Here is a 20,006-nt window from a genome sequence, read left to right on the forward strand (position 1 = left end):
ACCCGCTTCGGAAGCCCACCCACGGTTCCAGAGAAAGTGGCTTCTAAAATTCAAGTCTTCTGGTGCTCGCTTCGGCAGCACATATACTAAAATTCAAGTCTTCTGGAGGCTAATTTGAAAGCAGCCATAACTCACCCTGATTCAAATGCCCCTGGCGGATCATGGACAGTCGGGACCCTGCTCTGCCTGATCTCTGCAGAAGCCCTGCGACCTTCCTCTGGCCGGGCTGTGACGTAACCACCGTGACCGTGCGCTGTTGACTTGATTCTGTATAACTACAAGTCTAGAATCACTTCCTAGATCATACAGAAATTTCTGAGGGATTATGGAAGGTTTTGGGAATTGTCAGTGTTGTTTAGTTTCAACCTGACTGAATGATAGGTCCAAGCTGCCGCCACCAAACCCCTTTTTAAGAAAATCAGACAACACTTTCTCAAGTTAAAATGGGACACACAAATTCAGCCAGCTGACTGACAGCTGCAAGGAGACCTTCATTATAGTGGCGAAAATAAGATGTTTGTGTGACGATAGAATACTTCACACCTTGTGTTAGAACCTCACAAGCTTTGAGTCCGTTTTCTCGGAGTGCTAATGGCACCCACAAGCCCAACCCGTATGCACGGACACAGGAAAGGTGTACGTGAGCCAAGGTGTGGAAGAGGGAAAGATGCGAATTTCCTTCCCTCAGGGGATCCTTAGTGTCATTGAACGCCACAGAAAAACCAGCTGAGAGAATATGGCGTCACTTCAAAATAACCTACTTTTTTCCCAGGAAGTTTAAAGCCCTCTCTCAAAATCTAATAATAGCTTTAAAAGCTTTACTGAAGGGAAGGAAGGGCAGAAGCTGGGAAGGAAAAAAAAAGAACTCCTCCAGTGACCCGTGTTGCTCTGTGGGAGTTAGTCCACTCCTCTGCAGGAAAACACCCTACTGACCTCTGGAAGGAAGGAATATAAGACGTCGCCTTTGTTTTTTCCTTCTTTATGTCAGGAAATGAAGGAGGAGAAAGAAGAGATCATAGTAAAATCTTGATGCCAAAGGTTCTCAAATAACTCAGAGAATTCGTCAGTAGCTGGACATGCCTGAGAAATGCAATGAGGTCACCAGGAAGGATTTCAAATCTCCCTCATAACATTTGAGGGGCTAAAGAGGGTCACGTTGGAAGGATCAGAACTTGGGGAGACCCCCATCTGGGGAGCAAGAGAGGAAAGCAAATCTGCATTCCCATCACCAGTCATTTTTTTTTTAACTGGACATGTAAGTATGAATGAACACCAGATAACAATTTTATTCACATATAAAAAAGGCCATTACAAAACTATTCATGTCAGAAAATGAAAATTTACAAATCTATAAATTCCAGTATGCAAAACAGTAATGATGAAATCTAAACTGATTCAAGCTGGCAACCTTCAAGCAATGAGGGGCTGTTTTCCTTTTTCGTTTCTTTTTTTCTTTTTTCTTTTTCTTTTTTTTTTTTTTTTTTTACTAGCACAGGCAATAGAGCTCAACTAGGTAACAACAACAGGACCACTTTATCTAGAGTAGAAAAATCTATACTGGAAAAGTATATTCCATATACACAAAATGAGAAAACCCATGCCTTTACATGGTCAGTCCCCAAATCCTCATCTCATTCTTGTTGGTGGGTTTCTGCGATGTTAGAAGTCATACCAATCTCTCTCCCAGCTTTCTTAATACCCAGTAAAGATGTCCCAGCACCCGCACCCCAGAAGGTACAGTCCGTGTGGGTGCTGCAGGGGTATTCCGCCTGTGGGAAACACAGATGGGATTTTCCTCTCAAGTGTTTTACCCAAAGTATACATTATCGTGTGTTTCCGTAGTCCATGGTGATAAGCGGTCTTCATCCTGATAAAATAACCCTGGATTTTTTTTTCAAATGCAGCATCACATGAAATTGTCTTTCAACCCTAAGCATTTCTCTACTGATCAAGTGATGTGTCAGGGTGTGGGGGCCACAGTCCCGTTCCCATCGATCCAGGCTTCTCTCCAGCAACTATCTCTCTTTGAAGTTGAGGAGGGTTTCTACATGTGGAAACTATATTCAGGTCACCAGAAGGAGCACAGCCCTGACCTACTTTGATCATCCCCCTGTCAAAACAAAACGACTGGATTGCAAACAATGGCACCCATATGTGAGTTACAGGGAAGCCACTCAAGGAAACCCTAGTGTGCATTTGCACGGACATCTTGTGGTCAAATCCTAAACCTTTTACATGACTTTCCTAAAGGCAGCTCTCATAAGAGCTGGTGAGTTATCACACTTGAAAAACTATCGGGTAATGCTAAAAAAAAAAAAAAAGGAAAAGAAGAAAAGCCAATCATTTATGACTGGGTATTAAACAGACACAGGAGACTATGGGTTACCCTGAGAATACTCCAATTTCCTCTTTTGGATAAAGAAACCGAGGTCACGAGAATCCACACATTAGAACGCTGGCCCAGCCACAAGGACAAGGGCTCAGCAGATTCCCCTAATATCTTGCAAAGAGCGGAAAGCATGGTTTTAATAAATAACAAGGTCCTGAGAAAGACAGTTTTGTTTTGTTTTTTAAGTTCGGTTTCAATGTTAGGTAAAAGACACTGATTTGGGTGGGGCAACTGTGAAACAAAGAATGTTAGCGCACTCACACGCAACGATGTTCCATTTCTAAGTCCAAGTGTGACAGAGCCAACAGTAATCAGTGAAAAGACAAAGGTCAGATCTGATCATGTAGGTTCAAGTAGGAAACAAATAAATCCTACCCTAGTAATTCCTCTCCAGGGCATAAAGATTAAGAGCAAATGAGCCATCCCCTGGTCATGACTGAACTGGGTTCATTTCTGTCTGAGCTGTAGACATAATTCTGGTGTGTACCTACCAAGTGGGTAAGGCATGGGGCGCTGGAATGAAGCACTTAAATGCGGCATCACTGGCTAAGAGAGGAGACCACGGTGCACACGAACTGTACATGGTCGGAGGGAACCCTGTGGTACTTGGCGGGACGACCTGAGGGCAGTTATGAACTGTTTGCCTACATGCTGTCTACAGATTGTGCATTTTCTTTTTGTCCTAATATGTAGTGCAGTCTCATAAGACTACATGCTTGGTGGTACATCTTAGTAGCAGGGGAGCCGGGTATGGTGTATTTCTAAAGCCCTTAGTGTAAGATACGATGCAAAACAAACAAACAAAAACCAAAACCAAACTCACAGGTACAGAGAACAGACTGGTGGTTGTCAGAGGCAGGACGTTGGGGGTGGAGGGTGAGAAGGGAAAAAAAGAACCATTATCTTTATAAATACCACTTTTCTATACAGGACAACTTCCGGGTCTCCCAAGCCCAGTCACAGGGACAGAAGGAACACATGCTTCATGATCAACTGATTTTCACAGAAATGCGTTCATCAGTGTATATAGGTTTCTAGGGTGTGTGTGGTAAGTGGTTTTTAGGGCAGGGTGGCGGGCGGCTTTCTCCCCCACCACTTTCCCAGCCTGGGCCCCTCATGTCACGGGGTCCAGCAGGGTTCCCGGGACCAGTGGCTGAGGTTTACAAGTGTCGATTCCAGAAGAGACGTGCTCTCCTCCCATTCCTAGTCAGGCCAGTTAACTTCACCTAACAAACCCACGATTTAGGCAGGCAGTGTGGGGTCGATTCTCGCCTCCTAAGCCAATCAGATGATGAAAACGTGAGCTTCGTCAAATAGAAACGTTCAGTTTTGAACCCTTTGACATAAAAAGTAAGGAAACTCTTCTGACGTTGACTTTTAAGGGGATAATCAGCTATGTGAAATTATTTCTGGAAAGAAAATGTCAATGAAAACCTATACCCTGGGTCTTCAGTCTGGTGAGAACCACACTCGCCATGAAAATACACACGAATGCACTTCTGTTTCTTGTTATATGCTCATAATCTCGTAGGCTGCAAACCCAACCCATCAGTCTTTGAAGTCACGCTTGTGGCGTACGAGCTTCTTGTTTAGGAAAGATGCAGGGTATCATGAATGCCTGGAGTCTTTTCTTGTTATTCCTTGACGTTTCAGCTTACAGCTGGTCTGGCTCAGAAGCAACTGGTTGAAAGGCTTAAAATGCCATCGGTTTGGTACAGATTTATTTTCTTTCCCCCCAGAAGCCATGCGAGGTCCAGACTGTGCTCAGCCCATAAGCCCAAGCGGAGGAGTTAAGTGCCTGCTGGGTCCCATCCATATTCTTCTACTGCAGAAAGAAGAAAGTACTTTAAGCTTCCTAAAACAGCAACAAGGAAAGCTTGAAAAACTACCTCACGAGCAAAAGGTGCTCAGCTGTAATCATTAAAAATTATTGTATGTGACTTTTAACTAGTAGTACACATGAATTTAATAACATGCAGACAAGCGGCTCATTAATGATGTTTGAATACCCAGGTACCCACGTATTCTGAGAATAAAGTAAAAGATTTTATAACCACTCACGGTCCCTCAGTATTTGCAGAAAACACTGCAGAGACAATAATGTGATGCACAGCGAACAACATGTATTAACGCAAGATTCTTTTGCTGATTTCCGACCCCATTCAAACACGTAAAGGGTTATTTCTGTGTTGCATTCTTGTAAAGCATTTGTAGATAAAGATGTTAGGATCCTTTCGTCCCTTCTTTAAAAGAACACGGATGATTACTGAACAGTGACATTCTTATTCTTTGCATTTGAAACTTCTGCTAAAACACTGGAGAAAGAGATAGTTTGGAAGGATTTCTCGTCTAATGATCTTCCTGGAAGGCTCGCACTCTTCTGTGGGCAGATGTCCTCAGCAAAGTGGCACCCTCAGATCTTTCCCTTATCACAGAAGGGCAACAGCCTGACTTCTAGAGGCATCGGCCAACTGCACATTACTGCAGGTGAATAAAGCCTTTCATTCACTTATTCACCACTAATTTGGCATTGATGACATATCGGGTAAGTTTACAGGAAAACATTTTTCCCCCTAGGTTGAAGGTGAGTAACTAGGTATAGAAACTTCTGAAGGAGCTCTAAGTAATATAATCCCATCAAATATATTGATCAGTTAATATGACAGTAATAACCACACTGGCACTATTATGAAAGGACAAATGTTCTTCATTTTGCCAATATGGAAAAAATTAGAGTTTAAAAAATTGGGCAACCAGACTCCAGGTGATATCATTTTTTTAAACCATTTCTTCTATTATTTTATGTTGACATTTCCAATGATGGCTAAAAACATCACCAAAAAGAAAAGCTCTTCCGGCAGGTAAACAGCCTGGTCTCATGCTCCCAGGTATCTGAGCAATTGACGGCCAAATATCTTAGTCTGTTCCTTTCTGGGGAGGTGTGTATAGGGAAAATTTAATTAGAATTGAGTCATTGAAGCTCAAAAAGGTTCTCACACCTATTGACTTTATCCTGTACCATAACTATCATCATCAGATTCTGGGTGGTCTTCAACCAACCACAAGAGAACTACTGTGTAAAAATACAGGTTTTGGAAACAAATGCATCAGCCTTAGCAATGTGAGCCTCACACCGAGTAAAGACAGAAGTGCCACTGTGCATTCTGCGGTACAGACGTGTATCTAATCATCACATCGCAGGTCTCAACTTACACAGTGTCAAGTGTCAGTTACATCTCAGTAAAGCTGAATGAAAGGGGAGAATTGAGGTTAAAAACCTGAAAATATGAGTGAAAGCCTGGGTAGGAATTTCAAGTTCCATTGAAAAGACATAGAAAGAAATCGCTGGTAATAGCTAGTAGTATCTGCAGCTGCCCTTACGTGGTTTTCAAACAGGAATGCCATGCTTTGCTGAATTACGAAGGAGCCCGTCATCAGGCTGAGCAAACACAAACTCAAGGGACCGGAAGTCCTTGGGTTCAAAATCCCAAGCTGCTGAAAGAAAATTCTTTATGTGAAGTAAGTATGTTCCCTACCTCGGAGAATCAGCCTGTTATGAGGAAATCTGAATTGCCTTCTGGCATCTAATGGATTGAACAAAAACAGAACTAGTTGAGCTAAAACACTTGGTCGACCCTTGAAGCAAAGAAGAGGGTTAATCTCCCAAAGGTGTGCAGTTGTCTCTGGCTGCTTTTTTTTTTTTTTTAATGTTTATTTTTGAGAGAGACAGAAAGACAAAGCACAAGCAGGGGAAGGTCAGAGAGAGAGGGAGACAGAAACTGAAACAGGCTCCAAGCTCTGAGCCGTCAGCACAGAGCCTAACGTGGGGCTTGAACTCACGAACCATGAGATCATGACCTGAGCTGAAGTTGGACACTTAATCGACTGAGCCACCCAGGTGCCCCTCTGGTTACTTTCTGAAGATTAAGGTTCACTCACTAAGTGCCACACATTCAGTAAGTGCGACCAAAGACAAAGTTCTTTCCAGAACCTGGAAAAGATTATCTCTTAAAATGGGCTCAAAATGTGATTGTTGTTTTTAGTTATAGGGAGAAAATTGAAATGATTCACATTTTAACGATTCCTTTCTTGGATTCAGAATGTCTCGTTATATTTACCAAATCATCCAAAAAGGGATCACACATCTTAGAAAGCTAATAGAAACCTTTCATCACTAAATTACATCGTGCAACTTGAATGTAACATTTTCTCACTCATTTTATATGTAATTATGACTTTCTTTTCATAAATAATTTGGGTTGAAATTATCTTTATGTAGGTCATGATTATCTTGACAACTGTCTTTGAAAAGAGTTAATGCCATTACATATATCAATCGTCTACACTAAACTATTTTACACTCACATAGCTGTGATGATAATGCTTACCAGGATCCCCCTCTGCCCCCACAATATAATCATAAAAAGATAGAGAATGCCTTGGTTCTGATATGACTTGGCATGAAAATGCTTAGTCCTCAGTCTTGGAATTTACATCACACAATTGGGCATGAGCTACACAATTATGCTGAGCAGGAATTCTGTTTGCTGACAATACTCTGAAAAACCCTGGATACTCACCGGGAGCACAAATCTAGCTACTCGGTCTGGCCCCTGACAACAGATATGTGGGAAAAAGTAGCAGACCTTTGTGAAGGCAGTACAAGCCACGTGTATGATGAAAACCAATTGACTTGCTATAAAAGAAACTTCAATATCTTGTAATTTTAGTGTTAAGAATCCCAAGGCTTTTCTTTTAGGGTACTTGGCAAGGGCATCAGCCTGGGAAGTTGGGGTTGGTTGCTCAAGGGGTGGGGTCTCTTTCTCCAGGCGGTTCTCTGCTTCTCCACCCATTCCCTCCTCTGGGCAGCTGGGTGTGCACAGCCCCGAAGGCTTGTGAGCCAAGGTCTGTTCTTGAGACCTACGCACCCTGGCTAACCCTGAAGTCTTTTCTTAGGATTATCACGGAAGCCATAAAAATGATGCCATGGCTCCAAAGAACAAGGTCAATAAACACTCTTTGTCAGCCACAGGGGTATGTATTTTACATTTTAAATGCCTAATTTGTTTGCTTTTCCTCCCTTATCTCTTCTGTATGTCCTTTATTTGGAGAAAAACCACAGTGTTTTCTGCATAGAATTCCCTGTAGATTCTCCATAGAATTTTTTGGTAGTTCAGGAAAAAAAGTATTACAGATATAGATCAACATATAACCTACGCACTGCTCTTAAAAGGAACACATCTCTAGGCACACTCTGGCTTTGGGCTGCATCTAACATAACTGTACAGGGTCACGTCACCACGTGGGAAAGAGGCACTTCTGTGGATCACAGGCACGCAGCAGGGCAGTGTGCAGGCGGGGCCGTGTGGGGCCCGGGGGCCCCCTGGGGCTGTCATTCTGCCCTTCTATATCGAAGACTGGTATCATTTTTCCAAAAGACTGTATTCTGACAGTACAGGTGCTTACGTTAGGGAAACGCTTGTGGACATCAAGTCACACGCAGGAAAGGCAGCATCCTCTCCGGAGGGGAAGGCAGAGGTGGTGCCCAGAGGTGGTGCCCAGGGGTCCCTGATGCTTCTCTATCTCCAGCTGTGCTGTGTGCCCAGAATCCCCATCTCCTTGCAGTCGCCATCTGCCCACCAACCTGATTTTAAACCCTTTTTTTTTTTTTAAATGTTTTATTTTATTTCTAGGAGAGAGAGAGAGAGACAGAGACAGCATGAGCAGAGGAGGGTCAGAGAGAGAGGGAGTCACAGACTGAAACAGGCTCCAGGCTCTGAGCTGGCAGTCAGCACAGAGCCTGACGCGGGGCCCGAACCCATGAACCGCGAGATCATGACCTAAGCGAAAGTCGGACGCTTAACCAACTAAGCCACCCAGGCGCCCCTAAACCCTTTTTTCTAGAAGGTTCTTAGTATTTGAAGCCAGATCACCACCGACAATCAATTTCCAACCAACCTGATCAGTCAGAGCAGAGCCATCTCGAAAACAACAGTAAGAGGGAGAGGGAAAGGAGAAGCTTTGAGAGATCTGAATTCCCATTCACTTGACAGTGAATGAGGTGCATTTAAGTCCTGGGCATAAAACATCACAGGGAAAATGAAGGTGAGGGATTGTTTACAAGATGTTCCCGACACTCACTCATCTCTCTCAACCAGGAATGGACTGCGGGGCCGGGGGGCGGGGGTGGTGCTGTGCTCAGTAGTTGGATTTGCGAAGAGTAAAAGAACGCAGCTGCTCATTATGACCTTATCGAGTAGCTGTTGGTTCAAAAAAGACTCTTGAAATCCAATTTCAAATGTATTCTCCAAACACACAAGAACAAGAACTTACGAAAGATGGGCCCCCCACATTCCAGGGTGAGAGGAATTCCACCCCGCGGGTCTGGCACGAGTCAGTGCTGCGGCCTGGCTGAGGCCAGCCGCCGCCTTACCTGGAGGGACGTCTGAGGGCTCAGGCCGCTGATGTCGCCACCCTCCCGACGCAGCTGGCTTGTGGCACTTGGTGCGTCCTGAGTGGGCGCTGGTTCTGTCGGGGAGGCGTTCGGTCCAGAGAGATCAGGGGCTCCTGTCGAGTTTCCAGAACAACCTTGAATGGGTACAGCCCCACCGACCAAATCCCGACTGCCGTTTGAATCCGAGGAGGATGAGCTTTGGTCTTCAGGGTCGAGGGGACGAATGTCTTCACTGGTGAGTTCAGGGTAAGAGTCACAAAAGGAGAGGTCGTCACCACAGATGGGGTTTTGCATCAGAGGCCAGGCATCTGAAAACTCCCCACAGACGGACCTTGAAAGGGACCCGAAGAACGTGGGCATGGTCTCCCCCACTGGACCTGCGTGTCTGAACACACATTCAAAAGATCCGTAACTCATCTACAGGGAGGCGCAACACCACTACAAAGCGATGCTCCATCTAGATGGAACAGCAACTGATAATGTCAGAATTCTAGTGCTTTCTTTGTTATAAACTTGCCTCAACCTACTTACTTTACAACTGCAGTCTTACACCTACTTCTAGTCAAGACAGTTGTGCTTAACCCGATGTCTAAAATACGGTTTCCTGGTCTTAACTGAGTTTCTTAGTGGCCATTCTAAAATTCTATGAGTAGATGACATGCTAAGAATTACTTCTGGATGACAATGTGTCAGATACGGGAAACAAAATTAATGGAGCATAAAGTATAAAGAGTGCCGCACAGGGTATCAGTGACCTTGAAAGACTTACTTATCTCTTGCCAAAGATTTGTCCCTCTCTGATATCCAGAAGGTCAATAGTAATCTTTATAAAATGATCTCTCATAGTTTCACATGAAAACTGGCGAGCTAGCAGAAGGCATATTTGCACAAGGGAGTAAAAAACCACATGGGTTAAAAGCACCGAGTTACCTGTCCTGAAGAGCGGTCTTGGAATGAACTCTACAACCGAGGGTCACCCGGTCGATGCTGCAGGCCTGGTCACAGCACAGGGACGGAATCAGGTGGACCGGCCCTAGGGAAGCCAGCAGAGGGGTGAAGCACAAGGCTTTCTTCTGGGAACTTCCTCTTTAGGACCAGTTCAAGGTTGCTGTGGAAAATTTAGCCATTCCCCCCTCCCTTGGACGACTTTTTGGGGGAAGGGAAATATGAGGTTTAATTCTCTCTCTCTTTTGTTACCCTACAAAAATGATGAAGCACTTCTATGAAGCACCTAGAGCGGTCAAATCCAGAGAGACCGGAAATCGAATGGGGGTGGGGGTGCCTGGGGTGGAGGTGGGCAGCACTGTGGTCAATGGGGACAGGGTTTCAGTTTGGGAAGGTGAAGGGGTTCTGGAGGTGGTGCTGGCACACAGTGGGAGGGTCCTTAGTGCTGCTGAACTCAACACTTAAGCCATGTTAAAATGATGCATTTTATGTTCCATATATTTTACCACAGTAAAAATCGTAATGAAAGGTAACACAGCTGGCGAGAGGGGCGATGGAATGAGGCTCGCGTGATGGCAAAATAGCAGCACGTTTCTGCTGAGTGGCCTAGTGGTGTGGGACCAGAGCACAGCTCTCTGACTCACACACACACCACACACCACACACACACACACACACACACACACACACACACACAATTTTTTTACTGCTAGGAATATAACATAAGGAATAACTAGATGTATGCACACAGCTTCATAAACCATACCATTCACTGAGGCAGCATATATTTTTTGTTACAAAGATGATATGAGTTTACTGAAGAAAAAATTTTTTTCTTCATTTTAGATAGAGCGCAAGTAAGGGAGACGGGGGAGAGAAAGAAAATCTTTTATTTTTAAATGCTTATTTATTTTTAAGAGACAGACACAGCACAAGTAGGGAAGGGGCAGAGAGAGAGAGGGAGACACAGAAGCTAAAGCAGGTTCCAGGCTCCGAGCTGTCAGCACAGAGCCTAACACGGGGCTCAAACCCATGAGCCTCAAGATCATGACCTGAGCCAAAGTTGGACATTTAACCAATTGAACCACCCAGGTGCCCTGAGAGAGAGAGAGAGAGAGAGAGAGAGAGAGGAGAGAGAGAATCTTAAGCAGGCTCCATGCTCAGCACAGAGCCTGATGGGGGGCTAGATGCTACGACCATGAGATCATGACCTGAGCCAAAGTCAGGTCAACTGACTGAGTGACCCAGGTGCACCAAAGAGAAAAAATTTTAAGAAGAGTGGGATTAGATAAGAAACTTACATATATATATATATATATATATATATATATCCCAATCCTATAAACTAGAAATGAACTCTGTCAACATTTGGTGAACAGTCTTCTAGACTTCTCTCTCTATAGTTACCTACATATATAACCTGATTTTTATAGAACCGTAAACATACCAAAGCATACAAAAATAAAGACATGCACATCAATGGCAAAAAAGATGTGAAGAAATTAAATATTTACATATATGTCTACACCTTTTTGTAGAGGTTTCCAAAGTTTTCATGAGAAATGATCTTTTATAAAAAGAAAAACATGTTATGAAATTAGTATTTCCTTTTTTAAAACGAATGGTAAGCACTGATGTGCAACTGTAAACCAGCGTGAAGCAGGACGGCACCCACACACCTTTGCCTAAATCTCTCTCGTGCAGGTGCCACCTCGCATACCTGCATCCACGCTACCGTGAGCGCAGAGAACTCACCCAGATCCACCGCCCATCAACTCAGCAAGCCTGTGTCACACTCACCGGGACACATTCCAAAACTATTTAAAAGTAAAAGGTACTGCCATTCTTTTCAGACATGGCTGTTTCTAGAGCTCAAGCTGTGAAAGTACAAGACAAGCCTGGAACTTATTTTGTGCCAGAAATCAAGAAAGTGCTAGAATAATCAGGACATGTCAAAATGACACAGAAGCCACCCTGAAGGGACTTCCATTGACCTAACCTAGGAAATTGTGAGCGCCAATATCAGGATAGCAAAGGAGCATAAACTATGGAGAAGGGTCCGTCAGTCCATGCTAATTCATGTAAATAAATAAATGGGGAGAAGAAGTTTTTTCTTACCACAGGAAACCAACCAATAAGTGTGGTAAGAGCAATGGAATTACAAATTGAGGGGATGCTAAAGTTCTGGGTGAAAGTTTGGAGCGCACCCTCGTACAATGCAAACTGGGTGCAGGGAACGCAAACTGGTGCAGCCCCTCTGGAAAAAAGTGTGGAGGTTCCTCAAAAACTGAACACTAGAACTCCCCTATGACCCAGCAATAGCACTGCTAGGAATTTACCCAAGGGATACAGGAGTGCTGATGCATAGGGGCACATGGACCCCAATGTTCATAGCAGCACTCTCAACAATAGCCACATCATGGAAAGAGCCTAAGTGTTCATCAACGGATGAATGGATCAGGAAGATGTGGTTCATCTACATAATGGAATACTACACGGCAATGAGAAAGAATGACATCTGGCCGTGTGTAGCAACGTGGATGGAACCTGAGGGTGTTATGCTGTGTGAAATAAGTCAGGCAAAGAAGGACACATATCATATGTTTGCACATATAGGTGGATTAGGAGGAACTTAATGGAGGATCGTGGGGGAGAAGAAGAGGGGGAACAGTGGGGAGGGGGAGAGAGGCAAACCATGAGAGACTCTTGAATGCTGAGAACAAACTGAGGACTGATGGGGGTGGGGGAAGGGGGGAGATGGGCATGGAGGAGGGGCACTTGTGGGGATGAGCACTGGGTGTTATATGGAAACCAACTTGACAATAAACTATTTGTAAAAAAATAAATAAATGATCAAATAAAATGTAATCCTTACATTAAAAAAAAACCCCAGGATATTTAGGTAGTCTCCAAGAGTCTCCCACAATAATTGTACAGCAGAGAAAGCTGCACATGCCACCTTAATGAAGGGACCCACACGAATCTGACCGGGAATGGGGCAGCTGCACGCTGTGCCTCCTGACACGGGGCACTGAGAAGGACACAGGGTTGCCTCTGCGGTACTTCTGAATCCAGACATCTGCAAACAGGAGACAAATGTAAACTGAGGGTCCATCCGCAGAATTACTGGCCTGTGCTCGTCAAAAAGAGTGATGTCATGAGACACAACGATTAAGGACCGAGGCCGGATTAAAATCAGGTAAAGAGGTTTGACAACTAAATGCAACAAGGTTATCTGGGATTTTCTTTTACCGTAAAGGCCATCTTTGGGACAATTACAAAAATGTGAATATGCTCTTCAGATAATACCACAGCTTTGACTCAGTGCTGATCTCCTTATTTTAGTAAGTGTGCTGTTCTGTAAGAGAATGTTCTTGTTCTTAGGAAATTATCACCATCATGTAAAGGAGTAAAGGGAGAGCATATCTGCAACTGATTTTGAAGTGGAGATGAAAAAAGTGTGTATACTTGGAGCGAAAAATGATAAAACAGAATGTGGAAATAATATTTGGGGAATCTGGGTAAAAAGGGTGTGACAATTCTTTCTTCTATTCCTTCAGCATTTTTGTAAGTCTTCCATTATGTCAGCATAAAAAGCTGAAAGAAAAAAGGCACGGCCACGAGCAGGAGACCATGTAGGCGACAAGCTGTACGGAGCCTGGGCGTTAGCAGGGAGGGGGGGCTCCTTCCGGTGTCGGCATTCTGTTAGGAGGTGCACACGGCCATCTGCCTTTTTAATCTTTCCTTCCCAACTGAAGTTCAAAGGAGGTAGAGTGTGCACAAAGCTCCACTTTATTACATTTAAAATTTCAGTTCATCTCTCAAGAAATGATTGCTGTGCCCTCTGACTCTAGCGGCGGTGCACCGGGACGGTACCTGGGGACCCCGCTGCTGAGGGCGTTTGGAGGATCAGCCGGGGATTGTCAGGAGCCATCTAGAAGCCCATTATCTATGTAGGCAAAGGCAAAAATAGATCCATACACACCACGGAAAGTCCTATGTTTTTATTCCCGCCCCATCCCTATGGCAGAAGGCAGTAAGCAGCGGTAGCCAAGAAGTGTGTTGAAAACTTCTTACACCACATATGGAACGTTAGGTCAGAAAACTGAACCTGTAAGTTCTTGGTAAGAAAGACTGGACGGTTCCAAGAGTGTCGGCCCATCAAAGTGGGAAACTCGCAGCCTAAAGAGTGGCTCTAAGAAACAAAATGGGGCTGTCGGCGTTGCTTCGTGGGCGGGAGATGAGAACAAGAAGGGAAGATGAGGCAGGAGGGGGCAGACATCTGGGAAGGGTGCTGTCATCTGACTCTGCTTTGCAGAGGAGGAGGGGTCTTCGGGGTGGGGTGTAAGTGTGGAAGCCTCATGTTGATGAATATGAGTAAGAGGCAGAGAAAGGTAGTACTCCCTGTGCCCTCCCAGTCTTTAAGAAATCCTACAAGATATTCATAGACACATCAGAGTACAGCTTCAATCCACCAGACAAGACCAGATACCCACTCCTCCTCTATGAAAGGATGATATTAATGGCGCCTAGGTGGCTCAGTCGGTTAAACGTCCAACTTCAGCTCAGGCCATGATCTTGCGGTTCATGAGATCAAGTCCCGCGTCGGGCTCGCTGCTGACAGCCTGTCAGCCAGAGCCTGCGGAGGATCCTCTGATCCCCTCTCTGCCCCTCCCCAGCTTGCACTCTCTCAAAAATGAATAAACATTAAGAAAAAAAAGATTAACAAAAGGATATTATTTTAAATCAACTGACCCAAAACAATAAAGGCAAACTTGCTTGAAAAAGCTGCAGAGTACTCCTAGAATTTTAATGAGATGCTTCTTTTCTTTTTTAATACATAAAAGGCTCAGAACATCTAAACCATCAGGAGACAGAGAATAACTTAACAAGATTAGCTTTAATTAGAAAACAAAACAGAGCTACTCAGCTGCGGGACAGACAGGGACACTGCTTTGCAATGTCGGGGTCCCAGGGGTTCCCCTAACGGCCCCTCACCCCGGCTGCACTTACCGCAGGTCTGGGCCGAGTCCCGGTGACACGGACAACATGCTCTGGGAGCAGATCCGCTGAGCTGAGGTCTGTCAAAACATGACAGTTCAGAACCGTTGTACTGAATGTCCTGTGCTCTCAGAGACCCTACAGGGGGCAAGAATTCCGTCAGTGAAGGCCGTTTCCTCCCTGAAGGAGCCCGTGAACGCCACATGCAGATGCATACCAATCTAGCCCTTGTCTTCCTGAAGAAAATGGCGGCTACCAATCTCACGTAAAAATACTTCTTCTTACACGCAGGCACAAAGAGGAAGTGACCTGTTAAAGCTCAAGACCTAGAGTACGTCTGTGGCCAGAATGGAGAACGATTTTCACTTCTGCCTAGAGTCCCGGGTCAGGGCTGCCTTGTCCACGTCCTTACAAAGTGGTGCCCCTGGGGGACCAGGTGGCCGTGAGCTCCGTCCCTTCAACGGTTTGTGACCATGGTCTTAGTCAAGGCCCTCGTGGAAGCTCAAGTGACCACAATGATAAGTACACTTCACCCAGATGCTAAGACACAGAAAGAGCTCAAAACTCACAGCTGGGTTTTTTCTCCACGAACTGCCTCTTGCAGTAGATGACGCAGAGGATGAGCAGGGCCAGAAGGACAGTGGCGAGGGCGCTGCAGATGACGGCCGCCAGGGCTGTGTCCCGCGGGCTGGAGGCCGTGGATGGGATCTTCACGAGGTTGACCTTACTGGTACCTGGAAACCACAGGAATGGAGTCAGCCGGCTCTCAACAGCCGGGGGACCCTGACGCTTACACCCAACATGGCGCCGCCTTTAATAATGGCCTCCCTGCAATGTAGGTAAGATCCCAGAACACGGGGAGGTAGCGGAAGACCTCCCAGAAGACTTCTTTAACACTGCACCCCTCCACCTGTACCCTTCCCACAGCGCTGTGGTCACACAACCTCTGATGCATCGTGTTGCTGGAATGTGCCAGAGACCCGCCGGACCAGAGCTGGCTGCTCGCTGTAATTCTTCATCTCTGTCTCCCAGTAGTTGATGCAGAATTTAGCCCATAGTAGGTATGTCATATTTGCTACCTAAATGGAATGAGATGACCTGGATTTTTGAACACACTGGATTAAGGTATGCTTTTGGGGGGGCAACTTTAGGGAAAAACAAGGAGCTAGATCCTTCATAACCTAAGAATAACCCCCAATTTCTGAGACAGTAAATATTTTTTAACACCTGGCTGTTAAATTTTAAACCGAAAAACATCTAAATTTTGGAGAAAAAAATATTATTGTTATTATACTATGGATGGACAGCACTGTAATGTGGTAAGAAAGTGTCAAGAAAGAGATTTTATTTTATATGTTTATTGATTTTGAGAGAGAGAAGGAGCATGGGAGGGGCAGAGAGAGAGGGAGGGAGAGAATCCCAAGTAGGCTTGGTGCTGTCAGTGCAGAACCCAACACGGGGCTCGATCTCACAAAACGCAAGATCATGACCTGAGCCGAAATCAAGACTTGATGCTTAACTGACTGAGCCACCCAGGCGCCCTGAGATTCTATTTCAGAGGGTGGTATTGCATCATGGTTAAGGGCTGAGATTTTAGAATCTCGCCGCCTGGGTTAACCTCTGGATGGGGAACTTTGAGCCAATTACTGAATCTCGTGGGGTCCTCACGCACGCCTCCGTTCTCTGGAGGTAGTAATAGTAACCATCTCACCTGGCTACTGAGAAAATGACATGCAATATCAGGTAAAGCATGTAGAAAAGGCCTTACACTCATTGCTCTAGAATCATCACCAATCGATTGCTACTGTTATTAATGATGATAATAATCAGCACTAACATTTTAGGGCACTGGGATGAATAAACTCATTTAGCTCAGAAATCTCCATGCTGTGCAGCCACTTCATAACCTGACAAGAGTTTGGAGAGCTTAAAACCGACATAGAGGGACAGTTATGCTTTCTCCTCCTCTGGGCACCAGACCCTGAAGTAGGCAGGCCCTCATTCTGTTCCCTTCAGATGCTCCCAGCCCCTTGGAGCTCACCTGGGGCTGAGGGGGCCCAAGGGAAATGTAACATGTACCCCCCCATGTAATTTTAAGTTGTCTAGATGCCCTGTTATAAAAAAACAAAAAACAAAAAACAGGGGCGCCTTGGGAACTCAGTCCGTTAAGCGTCCGAGGTCGTGATCTCACAGTTGGTGAGATCAAGCCCCACAGCGATCAAGCGTACTGTCAGCACAGAGCCTGCTTGGGATTCCCCCTCTCCCTCTCTCTCTCTGCCCCTCCCTGCACTCTCTCTCTTTTCTCTCTTTCAAAATAAATACTAAAAAAAAAAAAGAAAAGAAAAACAAATAGTTAAAATTAATCTATCTTACCTAACCCAATATATCTTAAAATACACATATTCATGTACTCAATATAAAAATTATTAATGACATATTTTACATTCTCTATTTTGCACAACACTGTCTAAGCCCAGTGTGCCTTCACATTGGCATCACCATCTTCGTTTGCACTAAGCATGTTTTGGGTGTTCATTAGCCACATACAGCTACTGACTATTGTGCGGACATCACGGCTCTAGACATTAAAGGTTGGTGTCCATATTTGTGCAGCATGGCACCTCGATGCAAGCCAACTCACCATCTGGTACCTTTCGTTCTTTCTTTTTTAATGTTTATTTTTGAGAGAGAGAGAGAGAGAGAGAGCATGAGCAGGGGAGGGGCAGAGGCGGGGTGGCAGAGAGAAGGTCCGAAGCGGGCTCTGCCCTGACAGCAGCAAGCCCAAGGCCGGGCTCAAGCTCACGAACCCTGAGATCATGAGCTGAGCCAAAGGTGGACGCTCAGCCGACTGAGCCCCCAGGCGCCCCAGCTGGTACCTTTCTTCTGGCCCCTTGGTTACTCATCTGACTTCCCCCATAAGATTGTTTTCCACTGTATGATGCTTGAGGGTAGAAACAGAGAGAAACTTCTGGGTTCGTGGTATTGAATCGTGAAAACACGCCAGCAGGGGTGATCCTCAGGGAACACTGAATCTTGCTATTTCCAGGCTCCGTGAGTCTGGGGCCACGCTGATAAGTTTCCTGCTGCCACGTGGGAAGCACCTAAGCTATATGCCCTGGGCTCGGACGATTAGGAACCATAATCCAATCATACATTTTAAAGGGTATTTTTTATACACACGTTTCATATTGGTACAAACATTTAGCACTTATAGCTACACAGACATCCTATAATAACCAAACAGCACATACTGAAGTTTATCCTACAGCAAGGCAAACAAACGGCATCCCTGACCTGATAGAGACGAAAACTGGATCTGAAACAGCCTCTGTTGGGGGACAGGTATGAGCACGGGCACAGCTCAATGAGCCCCATGCTGACAAATCAATTACCCAACAGGATTTGGAGCCTACGTAATGGAAAGGGCAGGCTACCCTGCAAGGGCACGGGCCTTGGAGATTTGGACCAAAGGCTGACGTTGTGCGACCTCGCTTACGTTTGTGAGAAAGGGGCTTGACTTCAGAGCGGGATCAGGTCCCTTCGCGTACACTCTCCATCAGATGAGGCAGCTCCCTCCACACAACGCGGGGCTTTAGCAATAGCTGTTGTCGGACTGAAACGCAGCGTATGATTGGAGCCCACATCTCAGTCCCTAACTTCGTTGTAACCGCCAAGGTAAGCTCATCGACTCACACGGTACTGGATCTCAGGACAAGCCTACTGAGCACAGGGGCTGCAGGCTCTAGTAGCATTGTTGCCAGGACCTGAAAGTTCTCGGTGAACTTCCTTTAAAACAGATGACTCCCTGGTTTGCCTTCATACGAGAGCGACTGTTTCTAACTTACAAACATGCTAAAATGCTCCCACTGGGGACTTTATTTTGAATTTGGTGCTTTGTGACTCAGCCATCTATTTTTGCCAAGCTAATCATGAAAGTGCTATGAATGCATACCTTCCCGCAGCAGGGTATTAAGATTGTAACTTCAGTGATACCGAGTTACCATATAGCATCTTTTTTTTTTTTTTAAGTGCACTTCGGGGGTGCCTGGGTGGCTCAGTCAGTTAAGCATCCAACTTCTGCTCAGGTCATGATCTTTGTGGGTTCGAGCCCCGCATCAGGCTCTGTGCTGACAGCTCACAGCCTAGAGCCTGCTTCAAATTCTATGTGTGTGTCTCTCTCCGCTCCTCCCCTGCTTGCTCTCTGTCTCTCTTTGTCTCAAAAATAAATAAACATTAAAAAAAAACTTAAAAAAAAGAACAAAGCCAGGGGGCGCTTGGGTGGCTCAGTCGGTTAAGTATCTGACTCTTGATTTCAGTTCAGGTCATGATCTCACAGCTGGTGAGTCTGAGCCCCATGTTGGGCTCTGCACTTGGCATTCTCTGTCTCCCTCCACCTCTGCCCTTCCCCCACTTGCATTCTCTCTCCCTCTTTCTCAAAATAAATAAATAAACTTTAAAAAAAAGATTAACCCCAGAAACGCATTTACATAAGTTTCTGGTAAAAGCCTGTTTCCTTATAATTCTTTATGATTTGAGAAGTTAAAAAAAAAAAAAAGTGAGGGGGAAGGAGAGAGGGAGGAGGTTGGTACCAGTTTTACAAAGTGGTTTCTCTTAGATTAAGTCCCAGTTAATTGAGATATTGCTGAGAAATTCCCAGAAAAGGATTTATCTGCTACCAACTAAAAAGTACCGTTTTGCTGACCTGTGACTGCCGCAATGATACTGAGATGAAAGAGTCTTCTCAGCCACGCGCCTGGACTGCATTACGAATGTCCCCTAGCTGACCAAGCGTGCTGAATGCCTGCGAGGAATGTCCCCCACCCCTTAGTAGGATTCTGACAGTAGTTCCGAATAGTTGGGAACAGGAATGTGCACGGTCTTTGGAAAGTTTTAACTTTTCCGGGATACAAAGGCTTCTCTTACTTACCCTAATTAAGTTATTAGATTCCACTATAATCTTAGCACTACCCTCTGGCGATTCACTTCAGAGGAGACCTGTTTTCTCAGCAAAGGTTTGTAGTCCATTCGAGAAGGGCAATTTTGTATCTACATTTCCTTAGGCAGGCGTGCAGCTCCACCAAGAGCTACGGAGTATCTACCATGAATATAAGACATCCTACAAAGCACTAAATAAGTTGGAAGAGAATCTAAATGGAAGAAGGGAACAGAGACATCACAAACAAAGTCTGGCAGGTGTTTCTGTAAAAGCCCACTTTT

At 45.1% G+C, this 20,006-nt stretch overlaps 1 protein-coding gene across 1 annotated transcript in view; it reads right to left on the minus strand.

Annotated features, from left to right (window-relative positions):
- Window positions 1–1,266: 1,266 nt before the first annotated feature.
- Window positions 1,267–20,006, minus strand: part of TNFRSF19 (TNF receptor superfamily member 19) — a 93,762-nt gene continuing 75,022 nt past the window's right edge. Inside the window, exons 6-10 of the mRNA XM_039255529.1 lie at window positions 15,359–15,523; window positions 14,802–14,927; window positions 9,774–9,876; window positions 8,823–9,228; window positions 1,267–4,214 (exon numbers count right to left, since the gene is read on the minus strand). Coding sequence (XP_039111460.1) covers window positions 4,212–4,214; window positions 8,823–9,228; window positions 9,774–9,876; window positions 14,802–14,927; window positions 15,359–15,523 — 803 coding nt within the window. The 3' untranslated portion in view covers window positions 1,267–4,211. The remainder of the gene's footprint in view (window positions 4,215–8,822; window positions 9,229–9,773; window positions 9,877–14,801; window positions 14,928–15,358; window positions 15,524–20,006) is intronic.

This window comes from Hyaena hyaena, unplaced genomic scaffold (genome assembly GCF_003009895.1).
Source record: "Hyaena hyaena isolate Hyena2069 unplaced genomic scaffold, ASM300989v1 scaffold_11, whole genome shotgun sequence".
NCBI lineage: Eukaryota > Metazoa > Chordata > Mammalia > Carnivora > Hyaenidae > Hyaena > Hyaena hyaena.